The sequence below is a fragment of the Phoca vitulina genome, unplaced genomic scaffold (genome assembly GCF_004348235.1).
Source record: "Phoca vitulina isolate PV1807 unplaced genomic scaffold, GSC_HSeal_1.0 scaffold3, whole genome shotgun sequence".
NCBI lineage: Eukaryota > Metazoa > Chordata > Mammalia > Carnivora > Phocidae > Phoca > Phoca vitulina.
In genome coordinates, this window is record NW_022589706.1 from 28,780,237 (window position 1) to 28,807,262 (window position 27,026).

General features: G+C 40.0%; 2 protein-coding genes and 1 pseudogene across 17 annotated transcripts in view; 1 reads left to right on the top strand and 2 right to left on the bottom strand.

The window, feature by feature from the left end:
- The window catches only part of NSUN7 (NOP2/Sun RNA methyltransferase family member 7), a 62,275-nt gene extending 43,390 nt beyond the window's left edge, over window positions 1–18,885 (top strand). The window contains exons 10-12 of the mRNA XM_032400236.1: window positions 103–220; window positions 14,983–15,106; window positions 16,122–18,885. Of these exons, the coding sequence (XP_032256127.1) occupies window positions 103–220; window positions 14,983–15,106; window positions 16,122–16,751 (872 nt within the window). The 3' untranslated portion in view covers window positions 16,752–18,885. The remainder of the gene's footprint in view (window positions 1–102; window positions 221–14,982; window positions 15,107–16,121) is intronic.
- Window positions 9,660–10,461, bottom strand: LOC116629929 (annotated as a pseudogene).
- A 494-nt stretch (window positions 18,886–19,379) lies between the features above and the next one.
- The window catches only part of APBB2 (amyloid beta precursor protein binding family B member 2), a 355,537-nt gene continuing 347,890 nt past the window's right edge, over window positions 19,380–27,026 (bottom strand). For 11 of the 16 annotated variants that reach the window (XM_032400253.1, XM_032400244.1, XM_032400242.1 and 8 more), the window contains one exon: window positions 19,381–23,575. In XM_032400253.1, the coding sequence (XP_032256144.1) occupies window positions 23,408–23,575 (168 nt within the window). In that variant the 3' untranslated portion in view covers window positions 19,381–23,407. Of the gene's footprint in view, window positions 23,576–27,026 lie in introns of all 16 variants that reach the window. The other 5 variants (XM_032400252.1, XM_032400248.1, XM_032400251.1 and 2 more) reach the window with 2 other exon arrangements.

Genomic DNA, 27,026 nt, shown 5'->3' on the forward strand with positions numbered 1-27,026 from the left:
CCCATTACATCCCATGTGGTATTAATATCAAATAGATGTTTGGAAACATAAATCTGTTTAGAATTGTTAATGGGGTCATTATTAATTACACCTCCTTTATAGTTACCAAAGCTCAAGCAGTCGTTTATTGCACATGCTCAGTTTATCCAGAAGAAAACGAAGCTGTTGTTAAGAAAGCCCTGGAATTTCAAGACCTTGGTATTAAAGTACAGCCTTACAGGTAAGGAAGGAATCATTTCGAACTCAATTAAATATTTCTGAGAGTGAATGCTTGTGATTTTCTAAGTTATATAAAGACATTCCATGTCCTTTTTGTTATACTGTAACATGACCAAATAACCTAACTTCTTACAACTATAATGTAGATTCTGTGGAGCCTTTACAAATGGCTTGGCATTAGCATTTTCTTGTACTACTAAAAATTCTTCTGTTGTTGTTAGTAAGGCTAAAGGCATTTTGGCTTTGAGTTGTTTGGTTTTTGGATAAATTCGGTCTAAATTTTATATCCCGAGTTTTATATACATTTATGCCTCAGTACAAGAAAAATAAGTATATGAAATAACCTTAGGAAGGAGAGAGAAAATTATTTAATTGGATGTTTATTATCTGAAAACACTTTCTTAGCCCCTTGTAGCCTTTGTCCCTCACAAGGACCAAGGTAAAAATAGCCTAAATAATTCAAGTAGCTTCTGGGTAAAATGCTGCAGTAAAATAGGGGTAGAGAGCAGAGCAAGAAAATTCCATTTGAACTGTGGACATCAAAATAAGGAGTAGATCTAAAAATTCATGGCACCAATTAGTTCTTTGAGACTGTACAGTAGGTATTTTTAAACATCTCTTCTATTTTTTACTTATTTTTCATGTTCTGAACTTTCCCTATAATTCTTATAGAAGGTTCTTGATATGCATATAGTTTGCTCCCTCCTTTTAACTTGATATTTTTTCCTTTGCTGTTCACAAGTGGATATGTTAATTACACTTGTATTTCCCTTCTTCCCACTTGACTTGACTTCCTTATTTAGTAGCTCCTGTTGGCAGCTAATGGCCAACCTGTTCTGAGAACTTCTCAACACAGCATTAGCTATATTACCATCTAGTGGCAAAGAGAATTATTGCGGCTATATAACCAAATTGATCAATGTGAATGATTTGATTTGTCTGTCAGGGATGTTTTCCAAGATTATAATATGGCAAAAATGGAAAAACATCTACATTTTAGTTCATTAGATTTTATTTCAGGTAAGCCACCGTGAATGATTAATCCTTAATATGGTATAAAAGACACAAGTAATATTAAAAGACATAAAGACAGAATAATGTGGGATTTGGGCCAAAATTGCAGGGTATATATATTCAAGAGGTTTAACTACTTGCTAACGATGCTGTTGAAAGAACTTATGAATTGCTTAGGGAAGTACAATGTATGGCTTCTAAGAATCATTTCTTAACTCCCAAAGTAGTAGAATTTACATTTGAAAGCAATATTATATGCCATCCAATCTAATCACCTATCTGTTGTTTAAATTTCCTTCTAATATTCCAAAAATAGCTCATTTTTGGACTTTAGCCATCATGATACTTATCTTAGGTTTATGCTACTTTTTCTTCCTTGTTCTCTGCGGTAAAAACTTCAAACATTACAGAAATACCAACTTTAAAAATAATGAATTTTCCCAAATTTCATCCCCTTAGATTTAACCATTAACAGTTGGATGTGTAGTCTTTCAGGTTTTCAGGAACCAAAGATTGTACACATTTTAAGTTGTAACTGGTCTTGTCAAATTACTCACCAAAATATACACTCTTATTTTAACTTATTTCCCCACAGCTTCACCAATGCTGGGTTTTATCAGACTTTTAAATCTTTACCAGTCTGAGGGATGAGAGGATGAGATCTAGTTGTAGACTAAATTTCCATTTCTCCGTGAATGAGGTTGGGCACTTTTGCAGTTATTGACTGGGCAGTGTAATGTTGGAGATTCCAGAGCAGTAGTCTTCAAACGTTTTTGTTCAAATACTCCCTGCCGTTTTTTAAAAAGTATTTATTTATTTATTTGAGAGAGCGCGAGTCAGGGGCAGAGGCAGAGATAAAGGGAGAGGGCGAAGCAGACTCCCCACTGAGCAGGGAGCCCGATGTGGGACTCGATCCTAGGACTCTGAGACCATGACCTGAGCCAAAGGCAGATGCTTAATGGACTGAGCCACCCAGGCGCCCCATTCTCTACCATTTTTTTAAAATAACTGTCATCTTTTTCTATATTTTAAAGTTGACATCTAATATTCTTCATCATAAGTTTAAATAGTTGCAGAATATTTCTGGAATATTATATTACACGTGATTTAAATATATTTCTGTTAAATCTTTGAATCTGCACATTTATCTTATTTAATTTATGGAAAAATGTTGAATTTGTTACCTGTTTTTCAAAACTAGTTCTCATTGTTAAAACCAGATTGACCTTGTCAGGAGAAGTCTGACTTTATTCTTTAATTCAAATAAACATGTTAATATGCCCCTGTGATTTACTTCAAATTATAATTCAAAGATAGAAATAAGGAAGGAGAGGGAAGGAGAGGGAGGGCAGGAAGGGAGTGACAAAGTTGGGGGGAAAAGGAAGGAAGAAGTTAGTTCAAGAACAGAGCTTTGTTAAGAGTTTGGCACCCTCTTAAAGATTTCTTACCTAAACTCTGTTTTGCCATGGGAGAGGAGAGCCACAGTCTTGAGTTGTCCTTTTGTTTAGCATCCTAGAGACTTTAACATCCCAGGACAGTGCACTAAGATGAGGTAGGTGCCTATTTTTGTTGTGGGAGAAAGGTATTGTGAAAGGAGAGGAAGGAGAAGTGGCTGTAACATGGGTTCCCATATATCGACCTCAGTGTATCTTTGTGGGGATTGAATATATTAATACATGAACATCACCTGACACATACATGTTCTATAAATGTTCATTGTTATGGTTATTGCTATTAACTTGTAAGTTGTCTGCTTGTGTTCTTTACCACTTTTTCAACTTCATTATTCATCTTTTTCTTCTTTTTATGTCTTATTATATATTAGGGATATTAGCTGTTTTCATATGAATTACAAATATTTTTTAGATTGTTTATGTTTTAAATATTTAAAAAATTTTAATTCCAGTAGAGTAAACATACAGTATTATATTAGTTTCAGGTGTACAATAGAGTGATTCAACAGTTCTATCCATTACTCAGTGATAAGTGTACTCTTAATCCCCTAAGTGTACTCTTAATTCCCTTCACCTATTTCCCCCATCCCCCCACCCATCTCCCCTCTAGTAACCACCAGTTTGTTCTCTATAGTTAAGAGTCTGTTTCTTGGCTTGTCTCTCTCTCTCTTTCTTTTTCTCTTTGCTTGTTTGTTTTGTTTCTTAAATTCCACATATGATGAGTGAATTCATACGGTATTTGTCTTTCTCTGACTGACTTCACTTAGCATTATACTCTAGCTCTATCGATGTTGTTGCAGATGGCAAGATTTCATTCTTTTTTTATGGCTGAATAATATTCCTGTGTGTGTGTGTGTGTGTGTGTGTGTGCGCGCGCCACAGCTTCTTTATTCCTCAAACAATGGACACTTGGATTTTTTCCATATCTTGGCTTTTGTAAATAATGCTACTATAAAAAGAGGGGTGCATGTATCCCTTAGAATTAGTGTTTTTGTATTCTTTGGGTAAATACCCAGTAGTGCAATTGCTGGATCCTAGGAAAGTTCTATTTTTAACTTTTTGAGGAACCTCCATACTGTTCAGAGTGACTGCACCAGTTTGCATTTCCAACAGTGCATGAGGATTCCTTTTTCTCCACATTCTCGCCAACACTTGCTTGTTTCTTGAGTTGTTGATTTTTAGCCATTTTGACCACTGTGAGGTGATATCTTTTTGTAGTTTTGATTTGCATCACCCTGTTGATAAGTGATGGTGAGCATCTTTTCATGTGTCTGTTGGCCATCTGGATGCTTTCTTTGGAGAAATGTCTGTTCATGTCTTCTGCCCATTTTTAAATTGGATTATTTGGATTTGGGGTGTTGAGTTTTATCTTTATATAATCTTGGATACTAACCCTTTACTGAATATGTCATTTGCAGATATCTTCTCCCATTCCTCAGGTTGCTTTTTAGCTTGGTTGATTGTTTCCTTTGCCATGCAGAAGCTTTTTTTTTTTTTTTTAATGTAGTCCCAATAGTTTATTTTTGCTTTTGTTTCCCTTGACTTAGGGGATCTATCTAGAAAAAACTTGCTACATCTGATGTCAGAGAAATTAATGCCTATGCTATTTTCTAGGATTTTTATGGTTTCAGGCCTCACAGTTAGGTCTTTAATCCATTTTGAATTTATTTTTGTGTATGGTGTAAGAAAGTGGTCCTGTTTCATTCTTTTGCATGTTGCCGTCCGGTTTTCTCAACACCATTTGTTGAAGAGACTTTTTCCCATTGGATATTCTTTCCTGCTTTGTCAAAGATAAATTGTCCATATAATTGTGGGTTTACTTCTGGATTTTCTATTCTGTTCTGTTGATCTATGTGTCTATTTTTGTGCCAGTACCATACTGTTTTGATCACCACAGCTTTGTACTATAACTTGAAGTCCAGAATTGTGATGCCTCCAGCTTTGTTTTTTTTTTTTTTTTTCTTTTTTTTACTTAAAGATTTTATTTATTTATTTGACAGAGAGAGAAACAGCGAGAGAGGGAACACAGGCAGGGGGAGTGGGAGAGGGAGAAGCAGGGAGCCCGACACGGGGCTCCATCCCAGGACCCTAGGATCATGACCTGAGCCAAAGGCAGATGCTTAATGACTGAGTCACCCAGGCGCCCCTGTTTGTTTTTTCAAGATTGCTGTGGCTGTTTGGGGTCTTTTGTGGTTCCTTACAAATTTTAGGATTGTTTGTTCTGGTTCTGTGAAAAATGCTATTGGTATTTTGATAGGGATTGCATTAAATGTGTAGATTGCTTTGGGTAGTATAGACATTTTAACAATATTTATTCTCCCAATCCATGAGCACAGTATATCTTTCCATTTCTTTGTGTCATCTTCAATTTCTTTTATCAGTGTTTTGTAGTTTTCAGAGTACAGGTCTTTTACCTCTTTGGTTGGGTTTATTCCTAGGCATCATTATTTTTGGTGCAATTGTAAATGGGATCAATTCCTTGATTTCTCTTTTTGCTGCTTCATTATTGGTGTATAGAAATGTAACAGATTTCTGTATATTAATTTTGTATCCTGCGACTTTACTGAATTCCTGTATCAGTTCTAGCAGTTTTTTGGTGGAGTCTTGAGGGTTTTCTATATATAGTAGTATGTCATCAGTGAATACTGAAAGTTTTACTTCTTCCTTGCTGATTTGGATGCCTTTTACGTTGTTGTTGTTGTCTGATTGCTGTGACTAGGACTTCCAGTACTATGTTAAATAAAAGTGGTGAGAGTGCACATCCTTGTCTTATTTCTGACCTTAGGAGAAAAGAAAGGTTCTCAGTTTTTCCCCACTGGGGATGATATTAGCTGTGGGTTTTTCATATATGGTCTTTATTATGTTGAAGTATGTTCCTTCTAAACCTACTTTGTTGAGGGTTTTTATCATGAAGGGATGTTGTATTTGGCAAATGCTTTTTCTTTTCTTTTTTTTTTAAGTAGCCTCCACACCCAGTGTGGAGCCCAGTGTGAGGCTTGGACTTACAACCCTGAGATCAAGACCTGAACTGAGATCAAGAGTCATATGCTTAACCAACTGAACCACCCAGGCACCCCTCAAATGCTTTTTCTGCATCTATTGAAATAATCGTATAGTTCTTATCCTTTCTCATATTGATGTGATGTATCACACTGATTGATTTGAGAATACTGAACCACTCTTACAACCTAGGAATAAATCCCACTTGATTGTGGTGAATGATTTTTAGAATATATTATTGGATTTGATTTGCTAGTATTTTGTTGAGAATTTTTGCATTTATGCTCCTCAGCAATACTAGCCTCTAGGTCTCTTTTTTTGTGACATCTTTTTATCTGGTTTTGGCATCAGGGTAACGCTGGCCTCACAGAATGAGTTTAGAAGTTTTCCTTCCTCTTGTATTTTTTGAAATAGTTTAAGAAGAATAGGTATTAACTCTTCTTTAAATTTGGTGGAATTCCCGTGGGAAGCTACCTGGTCCTGGACTTTTGTTAGTTGGGAGCTTTTTGATTACTGATTCAATTTCTTTGCTGGCGATTGGTCAGTTCAAATTTTCTATTTCTTCCTGTTTCCATTTTGGTAGGTTATATGTTTCTAGGAATTTATCCATTTCTTCCAGGTTGTCCAATTTGTTGGCATATAGTTTTTCATAATATTCTAAGTGTTTGTATTTTGGTGGTGTTAGTTACTATCTCTCCTCTCTCATTTGTGATTTTATTTATCTGGATCCTTTCTCTTTTTTTCTTGGTAAGTCTGGCTAGAGGTTTCCAGGTCCTGGTTTCATTGATCTGTTCTATTGTATTTTTAAGTTATAGAAACTTAAATAGATAAATGTTATAGAAACATTTATTTCTGCTCTAATCTTTATTATTTCCTTCCTTTTGTTAGTTTTAGGTTTTGTTTGTTATTCTTTTCCTAGCTCCTTTGGGTGTAAGGTTAGGTTGTTTATTTGAGATTTTTCTTGCTCTTGAGGTAGGCCTGTATTGCTATTAACGTCCCTCTTAGAACTGCTTTTGCTGTGTTCTGAAGGTTTCGAACCATTGTGTTTTCATTTTCATTTCTTTTCATGTACTTTTTCTTTTATTTCTTAGATGAACCATCCATTGTTTAGTAGCATGTTATTTAACCTCCATGTATTCGTGGTCTTTCCAGAGTTTTTCTTGTGGTTGACTTCTAAGAAATTTCATAGCATTGTGGTGAGAAAAGATGCATAGTATTACTTCATTCTCTTTGAATTTGTTGAGGCCTGTTTTGTGGCCTAACATGTGATCTCCCTTCTGGAGAATGTTCCATGTGCACTTGAAAAGAATGTGTATCTTGTTGTTTTAGAGTGGACTGTTCTGATTATTTCTGTTAATCCACCTGGTCCAGTGTGTCATTCAAAGCCATTGTTTCGTTGTTGACTTTCTGTTTAGATGATCCATCCATTGATTTAAGTGGGGTGTTAAAGTCCCTACTATTATTGTGTTATTATGAACTAGTTCCTTTAAGTTTGTTATTAACTGTTTTATATATTTGGGTGCTCCCATGGTGGGTGCATAAACATTTACAATTGTTACCTCTTATTGGATTGTCCCCTTTATTATTAAATAGTGTCCTTCTTTGTTGTTACAGTCTTTGTTTTAAAGTCTATTTTGTCTGATCTAAGTATTGCTACTCTGGCTTTCTTTTGACACCCATTTGCATGATGAGTGTTTCTCCATCCCCTCACTCTCAATCTGCAGGTGTGTTTAGATCTGAAATGAGTCTCTTGTAGGCAGCATACAGATGGGTCTTGTTTTTTTTAATCCATTCTGTCACCCTGTGTCTTATGATTGGTGCATTTAGTACATTTACATTCAAAGTAATTATTGATAGATATGTATTTATTGCCATTGTATTACTTGTTTTGTGGTTGTGTCCGAAGATTTTCTCTGATCCTTTCTTGTTCTTTCTTTCATGGATTGCTGGCTTTCTTTAGTGATATTTGGATTTCTTTCTCTTTATTCTTTGCCTGTTTATTAGTAGTTTTTGATTTGTGGTTACCATTAGGCTTGTATATAACATCTACATGTAGCAGTCTATATTAAGTTAATGGTTATCTAAGTTTGAGCTTATTCTTTACTCTTCTCTTCCCCATGTTTTAGATATATGGTGTCATACTTTACATCCTTCTATTTTGTGAGTTCCTTGACTGATTTTTTACAAAAGTATTCATTTTTTGTTTTTTGGGTTTTTTTTTTAAGATATTTTATTTATTTGATATGACAGAGAGAGAGAGCAAGCACAAGCAGGTGGAGTGGCAGGCAGAGGGAGAAGCAGGCAGAAGCAGGCTCCCCGCTGAGCAGAGAGCCCAATGTGGGACTTGATCCCAGGACCCTGGGATCATGACCTGAGCCAAAGGCAGACGCTTAACTGACTGAGCCACCCAGGTGTCCCCAGAAGTGTTCATTTTTGCTGCTCTTGTGTTTCCTACCTTCATACGGTCATTTTTGGTCTTTCCTTTCCACTCAAAGAGTCCCCTTTAATATTTCTTGCAGGGCTGGCTTAGTGGTCATGAACTCCTTTAGTTTTTGTTTGTCTGGGAAATTCATTATCTCTCCTATTCCAAATGATAGCCTTGCTGGATAGAATATTCTTGCCTGCAAGTTTTTCCCATTCAGCACTTTGAGTATATCACGCCACTTCTTTCTGGCTTGGAAAGTTTCTAATGAAAAATCCATCGATAGTCTTATGGGGTTTCCTTTGTACGTAACTGTCTTCTTTTCTCTTGTTGCTTTTAATAATTTTTCCTTATCACTATATTTTGCCATTTTAATTATAATATGTCTTGGTGGGGCACCTGGTTGGCTCTGTTGGTAAAGCATGAGACTCTTGATCTCAGGGTTGTGAGCTTGAGCCCCATGTTGGGTGTGGAGCCTACTTAAAATTAAAAAACAATATGTCTTGGTGTGGATCTGCTTTTGTTGATTTTCTTGGGGGTTCTCTGTGCCTTCTGGATCTGGGTATCTGTTTCCTTCCCCAGATGAGTGAAGTTTTTAGCTATTACTTCTTCAATTTTCTGCCCCCTTTTCTCTCTCTTCCTCTTCTGGGACTCCTATAATAAGAACGCTATTACGTTTGATGGAGTTGCTGAGTTCCCTAAGTCTATTCTTGTTTTGCATAATTCTTTTTTTCTCTCTTTTGTTCAGTTTGATTACTTTCCATTACTCTGTCTTCTAGGTCATTAATTTGTTCCTGTGCTTCTTCCAGCCTGCTGTTCATTCCATCAAGCGTGTTTCTCATTTCGTTTATTCAGCCCTTTGTCTCTGCTATGCTATTCCTTACCTCTTTGTTAAAGGTCTCACTGATGTCTTCCCCTCTTTTCTCAAGTCTAGTATCTTTATGATCATTGCTTTATTTTTTTATTTTTTGGGTTCCATTTGTTTAGTGATCTGATTACTCCACAGAGGAGTTAAGATGGAAGGGAGCTTCAGCATCAGCCACCTTCCCAGACGGCAAGAGCTCCAAAGCATGTGCAAGACAGTACAGTCACTGCTTCCTGGGAAGGTGTGAACTGTGGGCTGTGAGCCCCCTGGCCTTGGCCTTGGGCCATCAAGGTAATGGAGCACCAGCCACTTTCCTAAGCCCGAGTGAGGCAAGGTGCACCTGCACAGATTGTGAAACAGGGTTCAGGATTTCTCCTCTCATAACTGAGAGCCCAGAGATCTGTACTACCGTTGGTGCACTCCTCCAGTGGGTCAAAGATCATCATCACTCTGGCTGCCTGGAAGGGTTTAACCAGAGTGAGTCATGTAGTGACTGATGCTGGAGCAGCTGGTGAGAGCTGCCTCCCTTTGAATTCTGTCTCCAAGCACAGCCTGGGGAAGATAGACACAAGCTTTAGTGAGGGCTAGAGCCTGTCTCAGAATCAGGTCCCATAGGGGTGAGTTGAGACCAGCAAGGAGGGGACAGGAGAAGAGAAGGTGGGGATGCACCATCATTCAAAGACAATCTAGGCTTACAGCCCACCTCCCTGGGGCTCCCAAAGGAGCAAGAGGCTGAGGTAAGCCTGCAGCTGGGCCCTCCAGGCCCATCCTGGCAGCAGGGTATGGGCCGTCGTTGCAGACCAGTGTTTTTCCCAAGAAGAACCCATGGAGAGCCACGACTTCCTGATTCTTCAGCTAGCCCTCTCCCCGTCTGAATGTCGGGGCCTCCAGTTCCACAGTGGGATGGTTGGAGTGTGGCCACAGGGCAGAGTCTAGCTGGAATGGGTATTCACTGCCTGCCTATGGCTCCTGAGAGGCAGAAGTTCCTTTGCCTTTCCAGCTGAACTTCAGCAAGTGGCTAAATATTCAGAAGCAGACTGCCCTGGCTTGGGGCCATCATTCAGGAACTCATGACCCAGCCCATGGCCACACATGCCACAGGGCCCTTTTAAGGCTTCGGGTGTATTGTGCTCCTGATGCTTGGCCACACGATCAGCATGCATGGTCTCAGTGAAAGTGGCCATGTGTTCACACTTTGAGCAGCTGAAGAAAAGCTCATAGTCATACTTGGTGCACACATAGACAAGTGGCTCAAAGTGGTTCTCGAAAACCTCGACCCCAAAGAAGCTGTAGAATGACATGGCACCAGCAGGACCATAGTGCGACCACTGCCTCAGAGAGATCTGAGGCCAGTGGCTGATGAATGCCTGGCCTGCACTGGGGGCCCCAACTCTCCTCTCAAGCATGATCATATGCTTTAAATAGTATGTTACTTATATGTTTTACTTAGATCTCTAGCTGTGACCTTGTCCTGTTCTTTCATTTGGAACAAATTCCTCTGTCTTCTCATTTTGTGTAAGTCTCTGTGTTAGGAAAAGTCAGCTATGTCTCCTGTTCTTGAGGGTAACGCCTTTATGAAGAAGAGGTCCTTTAGTGCCCTGCAGTGTAGTGTCCCCTGTTCCCCAGGGCCTGACACTTCTCGGAGTGTCTCCAGTGCGTGCTGTGTGTGCTCTGCTATTGTGGCCTGGCCACTTTATCCTTCAGGCCCGTCACCTGCAGAGGCTCTCTTTGTCTGTTGTGGGCAGTATTTGGTCTCTGGCCTGAATGTGGTGCATTTTAACTAGGTATGCTGTGGTCTGCTTGTGAAATGAGACATGTCTCTACTGTCACCAGAACCGAGGCCTCACCAAAACTCCCTGGTCAGGAGATATGATGTTGGCAGGGATCTGGGCCAGTCTTCTGGGAAAGCACACACTGAGCTTGAGGCAAGGGTGACTAGAAAGGGCAATTGTTCCAGAGGGTGAGGGGTCAGGGCTTGGTGTAAGCAAGTTAGGTGGGGAGTGTTAGCCCTGTGCTTATGCTGAGGGGCAGGAGAGGGAAATGATGCCAGCCAGTTCCTTTGTTCCTGGAGGGTTCTCTCCATTGAATGCTGCCTCTTTGGGACATGCTCCAAGATGAACAAATAACCTCCCAACTCCGTGTTCCAGGCACTCTTCAGATTGCTGTTTCCACACTGTATGTCTGTGGGCTGTTTGCCTGCCTTCTCTCCCGAAGCAGTCCCAATGTCCTCTGAGCTCTCCCAGATCCAAGCATGCTGACCTTTAAAACTCCAGGCTTTAAGTCCTGTTGGTTAAAAGAACTCACAAAACTCACCTCTCACTTCCCAAGTCCATTGCTATGGAGGTTCGTCTTTTCTGTGTGTTCTCCTGTGTGCTAGTGTATCACTCACCCATCTCTGAGACCGCGGCTCCCTCCCCACTGCAGCTCCACTATCTATTTCTCCCCCAAGCTGGGTTTCTACACTTCCTACATTCTTCAGTGTGGCCTCTTCTCTACGTTGGGTTGTGGAGTTTGTTCTGCCAGTCTTCAGATCAATTTCTGGGGTATTTAGGATGGTTTGATAGTTATTAAGTTGTATCTGTGGGACATGGTGAGCCTAGGATCCTCCTACTCTGCTGCCATCTTCCAAGAACTCCTGTAGACCTGGATTTAAAGGGCTCATGTGATTAGGTCAGGTCCACCCTGATAATATGCATAGCTTAAGGTTAACTAATTTGAGACCTTAATTACATCTGCAAAATTCCTTTTCCCAGGTGTCTCATTTTCCTGGGCTACACAACAAATTATCCCAAACCTGGTGACTTTAACAAGAGAAATTTATTCTTGCACAGTTTGGGAGACCAAAAGTCCGAATGTCAAGGTGTTGGCAGGTTGGTTGGCTTTTGGAGCCTCTGAGGAGAATGTTTTATGCCTCTCTCCCAGCTTCTGTGTTTCTTAGCAATCTTTGGTGTCCTTGGCTTGTAGCTGTGTCACTCTTTGTCTCCATCTTCACATGGCCCTCTTCCCCTTTGTGTCTATCTGCCCTACTTACAGGGACACCATATTGAATTTAGGGTCTACTCTACTCCAGTATTATCTCATCTTAACTAATGATATCTATAAAGACCCCATTTAACAAATAAGGTCACATTCTGGGTTTTGGGTGGGCATGAATTTTGGCGGAACATAATTTAACCCCTAACAGTCCACTGTGGCTCCCTAAAATTGAGGTTTGTCTCATGCATGAAATACATCCAACTCACCCCAATATCCTCAGGTCCTCACCCATTCCAGGATCAATTCTAAATCCAAAATCTCATCTAAATATCAATTCTACAGATTCCAAATGTGATCATCTAAGGTATGTGTGAGACTGGGCATTAATTTATTATTTGAAGAAATGGCCTGTAAGCTGGAGTTTAGAAATAACTTTGTTATGTGGGGACAGTTTCTATAAGGTAACTTGACCAATCTTAATTAGGATTATTATTACCATTTAAAAAGACAGCATATATAGCTAAGATATATCATATGTATTAAACACTTACTGAATATTTTAGCTGCTAGGAATATATTATAAATTAAAATTGACAAAACCCCAACCTTCATATTTACATTCTGGAACTAAATATGTTCCCAATTGGTAAGAAATCATTATTTTCAAAGAGTATTCTTTATCTTATGTGAATAAAATTTTTTTGATCATTTCTATTTGTGTAGAGCATATATATGAATAGGCCTCAGAAATTCAATTTGTTGATTATAAGGTTGCCTTTAGAACCTACACAGCTATTATATTTCAGCTTAGTTCAACATAAACATCTATTAAGAACCACCATTTGGGGGTGCCTGGGTGGCTCAGTCGTTAAGCGTCTGCCTTCAGCTCAGGTCATGATCCCAGGGTCCTGGGATCGAGTCCCGCATCGGGCTCCCGCTCGGCGAGAAGCCTGCTTCTCCCTCTCCCACTCCCCCTGCTTGTGTTCCCTCTCTCGCTGTGTCTCTCTCTGTCAAATAAATAAAATCTTTAAAAAAAAAAAAAAAGAACCACCATTTGCGCCACTCTTTGGCATGTCATTTGAGGTCATATGGGTCTGCCTGCATCCTAAGCGACCTCTACATCCACTTACTCACTTTATATCCCAGCCACTTGGAAACACTTGCTGTACCCTGAACACATTTTTAAATTATTATTATTTTTTCAATTTAATTTAAAAATTAATTTAAAATAAATTTAAATTAAATTAAAATAATTATCTTTTAAATTTTAGCTAGTTAACATACAGTGCAATACTGGTTTCTGGAGTAGAATTCAGCAATTCATCACTTACATACAACACTCAGTGCCCATCATAGCAAGTGCCCTCCTTAATACCCATGGGCTAGGTGGGTGCATCTAGCCCATCCCCCACCCACTTCCCTCCATCAACCCTCAGTTTGTTCTCTGTTTTTAAGAGTCTCTTATGGAATGTTTCCCTCTCCTTTTTTTCTTTTCCCCCTTCCCATATGTTCATCTATTTTCCTTCTTAAATTCCACATGAATGAGATCATATGGTATTTGTCTTTCTCTGACTTATTTCACTTAGCATAATACTCTCTAGCTCCGTCCATGTCCTTGCAAATGGCAAGATTTCATTCTTTTTGATGGCTGAGTAATATTCCATTGTGTACATATACCACATTTTCTTTATCCATTCATCAGTCAATGGGGTTCTCTCCATAGTTTGGTTATTGTTGATAATGCTGCTATATAAATATCAGGGTGCATGTATCCCTTTGAATCTGTATTTTTGTATCCTTTGGGTAAATATCTAGTAGTGCAACTGCTGGATCATAGGGTATGAACACACCTTTTTATGACACACTTATGCTTTTGTTCATGTTCTTCTTTCTGCCTAGAAATACTTTATGTTACTGGAAACTTACTCATTCTTCAAGACATAGCACCAATGGTTCTTCTTTGGTGGAGTCTTCATATCTGCTATCCCATGGCCAGAGTTAATTGTACCTTATTCCTACATGATTTTGTCTCTACTTGGCTCAGCATTCTTATTGGGTCTTCTTTATATTATTATAAAATTTCTCCAACTAAATTGTAAACTATTCAAAAGAATTAATATTTATGTGCCTTGCGCATAGTAGGCAAATAGTGAATGAATAAATACACATTTAAAATGGTTTCAAATCACTAAATTCTACACCTGAAACTAGTATTACACTGTTATCTAATTGGAATTTAAATAAAAACTTGAAAAAAAAGGTGTTAAATTTCAAAATATACAAAATTATTAACAAGAGTTCCTGACACCTTAATTTATATGGAAAAATGTTTATTCCTTTATTAGATATATTTTAATTGCAAAAGCATGGGAATATAAGAATTATTTATTATTTATGAATGAACCACTTACTATTGAATGAGAAATTAAATAGTAAATATAAAAACCAAAATGTTATTTTCCACATAATAGTGATTAGAGCTTTTTATGTTTCTGGCACAAAATCTTTGTTGTGCACATTCTTGAGCACTGTGTAACACATTCACTAATACTCAAAAAGCGGTTGGGAGGAATAATGTAGTTAAAACGATAGGCCATTTTTATATTGTAATTGTGCAAAAGGTAATCAAAAGAAGGAAGTCATACTTTTTGTATTTTGACAACATGTGAAAGTGAAGGATTTTTTCTATTTTATCTTTGTGATTACTATACATATTTACCTGTTTTGATAATGGAAGTCTTTCTGTTAATATATTAGTGACTTGGAAAAGAGTTTTTAATTTGTGGCAAGGTTGATATTCTTGGCATAGTTGCTTAAAGATGCAAACCTTGGGAAGCAAAATAAATTATGAGCTAACATGAAATATTAGAGCTTTTAATTTACAATATTGTTCTACTTTGGCATTTTATTCTTATTTAGAATTTTTGTTTAAATGATTAGAAAACAGAAGAAAAATTGTTGCAATTTACTGTCTTTCTTGATTGGCAGACAAGCCATTCTAACCATTTCCTGTTTGCTCATTTCTATTGCAGGCTTAGTCCTCCTGTCCTTCCACTGTGCTCCTTAAAGGAAATACATCTGTCTACTGATAAATTTTTCAGAATGGAACCATCTGGAATTACCAATGGTTGTTTTCTTTCTGTTCTAACAAGGGAGGTAAGGGGGAAAAATTCCAATCCATGTCATACTTTGGAATTAAGAAAGAACAAACCTCATAAAGAGGAACCTAGGTACTTTGTGAACATTTTGTAATGGTGTGCTTATTTATGAATACCCACCATTTGCATCGACATGGATGGGACTGGAAGGGATTGTGCTAAGTGAAATAAGTCAAGCAGAGAAAGACAATTATCATATGGTTTCACTCATATGTGGAACATAAGGAATAGCGCGGAGGACCACAGGGGAAGGGAGGGAATACTGAATGGGAAGAAATCAGATAGGGAGACAAACTATGAGAAACTCTGGACTCTGGAAACAAACTGAGGGTTACAGAAGGGAGGGGGGGTGGAGGGATGGAGTAACCAGGTGATGGGTATTAAGGAGGGCACGTGTTGTGATGAGCACCGGGTGTTATACACAACTAATGAGTCGTTGAACACTACATCAAAAACTTACAATGTACTATATTCTGGCTAACTGAACATAATAAAAAAAATAGCTAAAAGACAGGAGAAAGAGTTACTACTGTGTGGCACAAAAATCCCTATTTTTTTTTAAGGGTACTTATTTTTTTTAGTAAGCTCTACATCCAACATAGAGCTCGAACCCACGACCCTGAGATCAAGAGTTGCTCACTCTTCCGACTGAGCCCCCCAGGCGCCCCCAAATCCCTATTTTTATCTTCCTATTCCTCCTGAGCATTCCTCCCTTGCCTGCTCTCCACCCTCACTTTCCAAGCACTTTGCCAACATGTAGTTCATCTAAGCTCACATGGAAGAAATAAGGCCTAGAATTTTTTTTTTCTATCAGATTTACAAATGGGGAAGTTTAAGTACAAAAAGACAGTCATTTGCTGAGTTTTATGGGATATATTCGGGACTAAGGCCTAAAAACCATTTCTTTTATAGTAATAAAGGTACTCATTTGTTTTTCCTGAAGCTGAGAACATTTGTAATATGCACAGCAATAGTTAACTCTGACACAGAGTAACTGCTTCTTTTAATTGTAGCGGGACCCATCCGAGACAGTGTCTGTGAGAGACGTTCTGACCCGGGCTGCCGCTAAGGGTCTACTGGATGGAATTGAGTTGGGTAAATCTTCAAAGCGGGAGAAGAAGAAGAAAAAATCAAAAATATCATTGCCGAAAGCTCCTACTAGTGACAGTAACAGCATCCAAACGAAAATCGCTGAGTTCCTGAATCGAGAAACGAATGCACATGCTAATCGGTCAGAGACATTGACAACAAAAACATCTCTGGCACAGAAAAATGCCACTTCAGCAGCTTCTTCCTCGCCGGTCAGAAAACCCGGCAAGCCCGCCGCCAATCCCTTAGTGCCTACATTTATGAAGAACACAGCTCACCCCAGACCATACGAACGGCAGACAAACTTCGTAAGACCTCGCCCAGAAGACAGAGTGATCGCACTGAAACCCATAGAGATTGTTTTGCCTCCAGTGATGTTGCCATCTTCAAGTCCCCACAGGATCAAATCTCAGATACCAACTCAACATTTTTACTATCATTGGCTTGGACCCAAGACCGGTTACTTTCCCTCACCATCAATAACCAGAAGAGGGGAAAAGCCTAAAGAGAACTTACCTTCCTCCCCACTCAGACGTCCTCGACCATGGCTTTGACTGTGTTGTGGTTTTTACAGACGTCGAGGGCAGTTGACTTTTTGTCAAAGTCTGATACCTCTCTGAAGGTTAGATTACCCTACACAAGATACTCACCCTTTTGGTCACTTAGTATCTTCTAAATGTGATAGAACCTTCAAGAGAATTAAGACAAGTGAGAAACAATAATGTAGGCGATTCAACAAGGCCGAAGTCCTGCACTGCAACAGCTCAGTGCTGATCTGTTCTACGATGTCCAGCTGTAGACTCAGGATCAGCTGTTAGAACTTGCCTCCCTCTTGCTAACTTCCAGTCGGGACTCAGGACACTGTTTTAAGAGGAAGCTGGAACAATTTTTCCTGAAGGGAAACACTGTCTGCCTTATAACAGACTTGAGGCGGGTTTATTAGAAAGCGCAGATAGGGAAAAGCTGCCGGCCTCTCATGCCGACTTGAGCTTGCTTTTCCGGATCTATTCACTTGTGGTTTGACATTTTCAATTACTATGGAGGTCAATTTTTTTTCTTAAAAAATCAAAATATTCTTTAAACGTGGGATGGCATGAGTTTTTGTAATGTGATTGAGATTGAGTCCGAGTAGGAAGAACAGAAGGTTCCGAAGTTCCAGGTGTGGGTAGTTCAGCTGCACGTTAGTACCAGAGCGAAAACAGTTTCTCATGGGAAAAGCTTCCAGGATCCTGAGCAGATGGACATAGTCCACTATCCCTGCTGACCGTGCCAAATACGGTTGGAAAAAAGTGTACACGGATTGCCATCTAAATAGTACTAACTCTGAGGAAGAGGCAAACCTGCTGAATACAAGTGACACCGATTACTGAAGAAATCCATAAAAATGTCTGATTCTGTTCCAAGATCAGGTGAAATGGTAAAATCTACAAGTCATTCCGAATGGCACACGGTAATCAAACTTTGGGAAATCATTTCTGATGTACAATTAAAATATATTGTAGCACTATGTTAATTATATTAAAAGTCAGTTCATCTTGGATGTATTATCAATTGCCTACCAAGAATTGGTATGATTATCATTTCTGGGTCTATTGATTCTTTTTTCATCATGGAAACAGAAATTGTTTGACATTAAATCAAATGAGTTACAACTATGAAACCTATTGTTTAAAAAATGTTCATAGACACAAAGTTTGAATATAAAGTTCTATTTTCAGAATCCAGTTGTGTTGAACAGTGTTATGTAAATTCCTAAATGTTCAATTCAGGTGGCATGATTTCAGTAGAATATTATTCTCTTCAAGATGAATTTTTAGGTCTATTTTAGCTCTAATATTCTAGTCGTTATTTTCTCACTTGAAGTGAGGATAAACAAAATGGTGAATTTCATTTTAGTAGTAATAAATATTTTCGCTGAAAATTTATTTATCAGAATGTGTCAGCGAAGGAAACAGGCCTTTTTATACGTGAACTTCTATTTTAAATCCCCAAAGAATTCTCAATTATGACTCTCAGAAAGTACAGAAATGTTTTAAGTGCCCAACTTAATTTACTGATTTCAAAAATCAAAAACGACAGACCTCTTTGTTTCATAAATTAGGTCTTTCCTCGTACTATTGTCTGGCTCTGGGCACTCCAGGCCTCTAGAGGGCTAGCTGGTGCAGCTGAATTGAACTTTGTTGGGTAAAGAGCTGGTATTTTATCCCTGGAATCGCTAATTCCTCCTGCCCTCTTCCCCTGCCCCAGGCTGAAAAGTATTCCATTGTCCAAAAGTAGCAGGTTTGAGATATTTATTTTCTGTGATGTTATACAAACTCTCATTGTAGAGGAATAGTTCAGGATATTTTTCTGATAAGCTTGTGATTCATGTCGTATCACAACTTAAGCCCCTTATTTTCAGTATCTCATCGCATGCATCTTGTCACTCTTTTTCTCTTTAGAAATATATGGGGATTCTGAATGATTCATTAAGCCTGAAGTGTTCTTCTTTGACAGTCTTCTAAGGACGTGATCAATTATTTAAGTACTTTTGTAGAGTAAAAAAGGAAAAAGACTTTGGATAAAAACGTGAGAATTCTAGTGAAGGAGAATATGGATTACACTCACATTTTCCGTTCTTGAACTTCTTAGAGAAAAGTGCTGCAAAAATCTAAAATAATGAATTTACTGGTAGATTCTCCAATAGCAAATTTTATCTGAAATTACCACTAATATAATACCTGAAACCAAAATGAAATTTTGTTCCCTCAGAGTAACTGCCTTTGAATAGAGTTAGGAAGAAACTGGGCGGGGCGGGGGGGGGGGGTGTTTCAAGATGAACCGAAAAAAAAAAAATGGGTACATACTCTAAATTCCACTTATCTTCATATGTCTGACAGTTAAACTAGCCCTAGCCCAGATCTAACTGCTTTTCTGGTTACCTTTGATTTTGGATTTAGTGCCTCTAACAGCTTTTTCTTTTCTTTTTTTTTAAGATTTCATTTATTTATTTGACAGAGAGAGAGAGAGAGAGAGAGAGAGAGCACAAGCAGGGGGAGTGGCAGAGGCAGAGGGGGAAGCAGGGTCCCCACGGAGCAAGGAGCCCGATGCAGGACTTGATCCCAGGATCCTGGGATCAGGATCTGAGCCGAAGGCAGATGCTTAACCGACTGAGCCACCCAGGTGCCCCTATTCTTCGTTCTTTGACGTCAGGTTCTTAAAAAGAATGAAAGCTAAACTATCTTGATATGAGGAAGACGGCTTCCACAAGTCTCGAGTTGGTGACTAAGGACGCCGGCTGTCATTCCTGATCGACAAATAAGGGCAGTGTGATAAATTACTCAAAATTTAAAGTTACTTTCTAGTTCTTACCAGGTGGAAATCTGCAATAACAATCCAAGCAGAATCTTTCATTACTAAAATGATCTTTAATTTGAGGTAAGAATCATTTGAAAATAAAACGACTAGCGTGGAGACACTACACTTGCATTTCCATTCCTGGGTCTGTAGGATTGAGATGTCAGATCAATGAGCCAGACATTTTATGCAGCTAAGTTTATTCTCACAACATATTACATTAAAATGTGTAAAAGTGGTCAACAGCAAACGGGGCAGAAAGCAAAAGCAAACGTTCTTTCAGGATAAACAAGCTGCTTTGGATGGCAGGGAGTGCTCTCACTGATAAAGTGTGAGCCGAATCTTTTCTCTGAAGCTGAAATAAATTAAACTTCATTTTCCTGGCTGTGTAACACACATGTCAGCTGTGTATTAGGTTAAGGAAGCCTGGCAAACTAGAGAGCTAATGGTTTTACTAGTTAAATTGTGCTAGCATCAGTTAGGGATAGGTTTTTCCCGTTGTTTGTGAAATCTTGAATTTGTGTTGTGATGCTTATGAAATGAGTGTGTCATACAAGAAAAGGAGGAAAGATTTCGGGCTTTCTAGTAAGTGACCTTGTGTAGAATGGTCTTACAAATCTCCATCATAAAATCAGACTGGATTTTTAAAAAAGTAGCAGTGCCAACAGTTTATCACGAAGAACTTACTTTAATGGAAATGGGTCTAATGTCCCTTCATGCAACCAGACAGACACAAACAGAAAACAATGGTCCTAAGTGGCTATGGGTGATCTTATATCCAGGTGGAAACAAAGGGCTTGTGGACATGTGTCTTTGAGGGGAGATCACATGTGCTGTGACGGATATAAAAACAAAGCACCGAGCAGTGCTTCTGGTTTGCAAAGTAAAGTTTTTGCCAGAGGCCTGTTGGCTGTTCCCCTTGATGCGGCCAAGGAGCACATAGATGAGGTGGCAAGTCTGCGTCTGTCTAGCTGCTTTTAAAAAATAAAAGGACCTTTGAGCATTTTGCCATTTCTTCTACATATTCCAATAAAAATGTGACTACAAATCATTACAAAACCACCTTTTAGGTGATGTATAGTTCACTGAGATTGCTTAGGCCTGGATACACTGTGAGATACTATCCAGTAAAGATAATACATTAACACAATAATGCAGTATATTTCAGTAAAAATAGAATAAATAAAATAAAAATATTTCAAGCCATATTTAACAGGTTAATTAAAACAATGGTAAGACGAACGAGGCAGAGCGGACACGGCCGCCCGATTACCGCGTCGCAGGTCTAAAGAAGATGCATAGATAACCCGAGTGTCACCACAGCGTCAGCTGAGACACCACGCCCTCTCCCAGAGAAGTGCACAAAGACCGTCACACGTACTTTTTGGCCATGGCAGAAAGTGTCCGAACGCTCTGTTTAACGTAATGAATCTTACAAAAAATTAACTGCATTTAGGACGCAAAGCTGTTTTCAAAACAATATCTGCAGTAAAGTTTTCAGTATGTAAAGGCTATTATTCATCTTAACACATCCTATAATTGCATATATCAATCAGTTTGCTACTTAAAGCTAGCTCAGTATTCTTGATCCTGAAAACAAACAAAGGTATGCCTTAAAAATTCAACAGTGGGTTCTGGTAGAGATTTCTGATATAAAAGTGGGTGACTTACTCAGAATTTTTATCACTAAAACCTTTCACTGTGGAGATCGAGATGAAAGATCATTGTGATTGAATTTTGAACAGCTTTTCAAAGGGCAAACTAAGGATTTTCTTAACGCAATAATTTCTTATGATGGCACTGGTTATTTCAGATAGAATAGTATATAGGCTGGTGAGAAGTAGAATTCATTTCTAGGGTGGCATCTTTTTTGTCGTAACACTAGAGTGCTAGCAAACAGTTCCAGAATTCTGAGGGAACAGGGCCAGGAGGCCACCTACTCCGTTATGTTCTCCGGTGGCTAAGTACCAGGAGTTAGGACTCTCTCTACCACCGGTACCACCACCTCTGAAAAATCTCGGGAGTTGAACAGGCTGCACGGCGTGTAAGATCCTGTCCTCTACAACACGTTTGAGGCACGCTGCAGGGAAAGAGGCCTGGACTGAGAGAGGGCAATGGTTTGATGATTAAGACTGCTGTGTGAGGAACTTGGATGTATTCCCCTCCTCCTACAGGGAATTCTAAGATTTCTTGACACTAACCGGATATGCCCAGAGTTAACTGTGGAGAGACCCTTCCTCACTGATGTGGAAGTAGCATGACTTACAACAGAGCTGGGAAGCGTGGGTTCTCGTCCTGGTTCTCTCGCAAACTTCTGAGAGATCTTAGGCTACGTGATTGAGCCTCTTGGTACTTTATACATATTTTTATTTCTCAAATGTGTTTAGTACCTTTCTCTACCTCATAAGGCTCAAATGGGGTAAGAATGTGGAAGCCGTTTTAACAAATACATCGCAGTAGATAAAGTGTTACTTTTTATAACTGGATGTCTTAAAATGTTAATTTTGACATTAAAAAGTAAATAAGACTAATATTTAGATTGGTCTCCTTAGCAACTTCCTTTTAAGATAATGTCAACAAGAGTCTAAATCTGTGTATCTTTATAGGTGAGAAAAGAGAAGCAGGAAAATGCTATTTTTGGGAAACTTGTTAAGCAGTCCAGTGTTGCTATGTATATTTTGCTCTGATATGAAATTTTTAAATCTTGAAAAAAATAGAAATTTAAAAATATATCTAGTAAAGTCCAACAAATTCTAATATTAAATACATAACTTCAGAAAGGTTCAATTTAATGTAATTTGTTGCCATGGACAATACATGATGGACAGACAGCTTTCTGGGCAAAAAGCATGAGGGTAAGATTGAGCTGGATACGGAATCCTAGCAGAACGTTTCACTAGGAAGACCAACATAATAATGTGGTGGAGGAGACCCAAAATATAAATGACATTTCCTCAACTCCAAATTGCATATTGGCTACTTATCAAACTAAGGATGAAAGGCGTAGGAGAAATATTTCATTTTAATGTTGTTTGTGTAGAGAATGGCCGTAGTGAACTATAATTCTCTAGCTGTATTGTACAACATAAGGCAGAAGTTTGAAATACGTCCCACCCGAAATGCATTATGATTTTCTTTCATTTTTTTTTTTTAAATAATCGGTTTGAAAGCCATCTAGAAAGGCTATTTTTTTTGCTCCATTTTAATTGCTCAAATTTGGTTTGCTTTTCAATTCTGAAGTTTCACCTCTCCCCCCAACATCCCACAAGCAGCTGTAGACCTGAAATGGCGTCCGTGCGTCCAAGAGCTCGGCAAGGGAAGCCGCCGGCTGGTTTCTGTTCTGACGCCGACGGCCAGTGTTATCAACCAAAAGGTTTGATGTCGTGAAGGACTGAAACAAAAACTCCTCATCCTATTTTTACAGCAATTCAATGGTGTCTGGTACGCGGTGGCTACTCCGAGGTTGGACATGGGGCCAAGCACTTGCGACAGACCCAGTCCAGAGGACAGTGAGACCAGCTCCGGCGCCGTTCGCCCCAAGGACTCAGCTTTAGTTCACGAGCAGGGCTGTGGCCACATTCTTCTCCGTGTGCGTGAAGTCAAGTAATGGTCACCATATTTACAGTAAGAAAAAGACCTTCCACTGCTCAGGATGTATCTGACTGATAGCAAAAAAAATTAGTCATGCTTCTTCTCATATCACAGGATGGTGGCAAGACAAGAGAACATGCTTGTCTAACACTGTTTGGTTAAGGATTAATTCTCTGAAGACAAAGCATCAGCAACTGAATGGAAGGCCAGGTATCAGTTCATCTTCTTTAGCGTAGCTATTCAACCTTCAGGTGCATATTCCAGAATCCTTTAACATACGCAGCTACGGTGTCTCTGAGACGGGGCGTTTCTGTTTCAAAGTGTCAATGAGGGATAAGACCCCCCGTTTTACATTGGTTGTGACCCGTCTGGTCACTGAGTCTGCTGGCGGAGGAGGTGGTCGAACCTTCTGGGAAGGCGGCCTGGCTACCAAGCACTTCTGGTATCGTAACTGAAATGAAGCAGAAGTGTTTTATGGTCGTTAATGACGTGTCATCACTTCTTGTTTAATTTCATTTTAATTCACCAATACATTTACTTCCAAAATGTAACGACCTAGCTCCTAAACATAAACCCAAGAGTTTATTTCTTAATGTGGGTATTTGAAATGTTCTTAAAAGATCATTAGGCTTGGGGCACATGGGTGGCTCAGTCGGTTAAGCATCCGACTCTTGATCTCAGCTCAGGTCTCGATCTCAGGGAAAAAAAAGATCATTCGGCTCAACAAAGGTGTGGTGGCTTTTGCCATCCTTCTCCACCCTCTACTTGTTCTCTATATGAATAGGCTGTCATTAATATACCTAAAAGTCAAAGAGCTAATGAAAAGGAAAAGGATCGGGAGAGACAATATTCGAGTTTTGTGGGAGACAGGTACAACTCTGTACATGAGGTGAGTGCTCACGGCTACCTGGGAGACAACACGGTGGAAAGGGCACGGTCTGAATCTGGGCTCTATCACTTACGTGAACTGTACGACCCAAGCAAGGTACTCAATCTCTCACCCTCAGTCGCTTCCATGTAAAATGGCACAAAGCTGGGACCTTTACAGAGGGCGTTACGATTAAGGAGTCCTTGCAGAATGCCGAAAACTGGCCTAGCAACAGTGAAGGCGTTCAGAAATGTTCGTTCCCTTTCCTGTTTCTTGCTTTAATAAAACAGAAGGATGTGTACAGATTTCAGGATACATTTTATCTGCAAGTCTAAATCCTAATGGATTTTAAAATTTTAAGTAATCTCAAATTCACGACCCCAAGATCAAGAGTTGCACGCTCTGCCGACCGAGCCAGCCAGAAGCCCCTAAATCCTAATGGGTTTTAAATGTCCATTAGCACTGTTGGCACCACAGACAGTTTCTCTCCTTCAGAAATGTAACACAGTCCACCCGCTTTTATATTAATGAAAAGATAAGTAATTCTTCAAAATTAGATATGAAGGTTAAAATTTACCAAATACGTTTTTTCTTAATCCAAGCACTTTAAAATAATTGATTCCATGGCTGATTTTTTTAAACTCTACTTAAACATCAATAGGTTCTTCAGTACAGTGTGAAACAGGCTGATGCTTCCCCATGGGAAGCATGAACTACAGGTAGGATTCTTGAGTCACAAAGCCCAGAGATTACAGAACTAGCCCCTTTCGACCCAGTCATCCAAGAAAGGATTTCTCGTTTCCTCTGTGTAAGGTACCTTGCTAGGTCTGCACCACAACCCAAACCACACACTTCCAAAGCACAGATCTGTAAATGGGCAGCTGTCGCATCATGGTGCACTGGACTAGGAATCTCTCCTGGGAGGTGTGTCTAGTATGAGTCAAAACTGCACCTGATGAATTTCATGAAGGCTCCCTCTCTCCTAAATTTCACCAAAATATCTTCAGCTGGGCCTATACCACACAACTGCAAAAGATGCCTAAAAATTAAGTAGATTCAAAAGAGTGTGTCAACACCACAGGTATTTCAGATGGTATAAATTCATGCGCAGATAGTTCAGACAGATTCATGCAGATCGGACTCCAGAGGAAAGCCACTGAGTCAGAAATGCTGGGATCTGAGTGTAAAGAGTGTGATGTGATCAGTGCGCCTTTATACTGGATTGGCCGAGCTGCTTCAGCTGGCCGCCCTATTACAATTAAAATCGTAAGCAAATGAGTAAAAATTGTTTCTTAGAGAGAAAATGAGTCTGGGAATCAGAAAACAAACTGTAACCAGTGATAAAGCTAATTATTTAATTGTCACCAGCATTTAAAATGTACAATTAAGGCTGAAAGCCATTCATTTTACGACTAAAACCATCTGTTATGATCCTTTTTCAATTTCATGAAATACCTAAATAGTCATCCTCCATTTTTGCTTGACTGGATGCTTTCATTGTCTTCATCCCGTCTCAGTCTCCCGTGCTGGGTTCGGGGGTTCACCTGGACCCCTCTACCAGCTCTGTCAGCCCCAGCCCTCCCCCCCCACCCCTTCTCTTGTGGGCAGATCTGAGTTACTAGCCTCCCGGCTCCACGGCACTTGACAAAGGCCTGTGGGCAGAAGGACGCCAGCCCATGAGCACCCGGCACCGGCTCTTGCCTTCCCTCCTCCCGCCTCCCCTCTCCACTCAAAGGTGTCCTTTAAGTCAGCTGGCTCCCTTCCCCGTGCCCCGCCTTGGCCATCTAGAGCCCAGCTCATCCTCTGCTTCATTCTTCACCCGGCAACTGCGTGTTTACCACGTGTGAACAACAGGGAACTCCCGCCGCCTCCCTCAACACCACCTGCTTCTCCTGGACCCCTAGCGTCTGGCTAGTCTCGAAGTCACCGTGACCCAGTGAGGAGGCTAAACCCCAGCCCTAGGCTCTTAATCTACCACCAAGACCTTGCCCCAACTGTATATGTGACCCCCATTCCTTTTCTTTTTTTTTTTTTTTAAGATTTTATTTATTTGAGAGAGAGGGAGAAGCAGACCCCCCGCTGAGCAGGGAGCCTGACGCGGGCCCGATCGCAGGACCCTGGGATCACGACCTGAGCCAAAGGCAGATGCTTAAGCCACCCAGGCGCCCCTATGACCCCCATTTCAAGCCAGCTTTGCTAGCTCATTTCCCTCAGTCTAAAAAATGTGTGAGTTTCCCCCCCCCCCCCCCATAAAACAAGAAGCAAGCCCCCTTACTGTTGTGCTTTGAACTACCCCTTCCCTGTCAGACCTTGGTTGACTTCCAGGGTCTCTGCGTCTTTTTCCTCCTGGCCACCTCTCAGTCCAGTGTGGTCTTATACTTTTACTTATAGCACCTTTTACACCACAACTGGCTCAGTGTCTCCCCCTGTAGCTAAGCCCTGTAATGCAAGGATCGGATCTCACTCGAACTTCCCAGAGTCCAGCCCATAAACGGTGGGTTGAATTAAATGAAGAACCGGTGCTTCAAATTCAGTATTGCTCATCCCCAGCCAGGCGATTCTCTACCACGTCCCAAGTCATCTGCTCCTGCTTACTCCACTGCCACACTCCTGGTTTAGACCCTCCGGAACGCAGGTGTGGACCAGTATAATGGCTTCCTGGCCATTGTCCTTTCAACCCATCCCCTCCTTTGGTTTCTCTTTTTGGGGGAGTATGCTTTTAAAACCCAGTATCAATTCATCGCTCCTGCTTAACAATGTTTGCTGAAGATAAACACGCTGGCATGACGTCACCTCCTTTTCTCAGTTCCAGCTATCCAACCTGCTGCTGCTAAGAATTACCACCCACCCCAGGTCTTGATGCCTACATTCATACTGTTCCCTCAGTTTTTCTAGAACTTTTTTGGGGCGCCTCGGTGGCTCAGTCATTAAGCATCTGCCTTCGGCTCAGGTCATGATCCCAGAGTCCTGGGATCGAGCCCCGCATCGGGCTCCCTGCTCCGCGGGAAGCCTGCTTCTCCCTCTCCCACTCCCC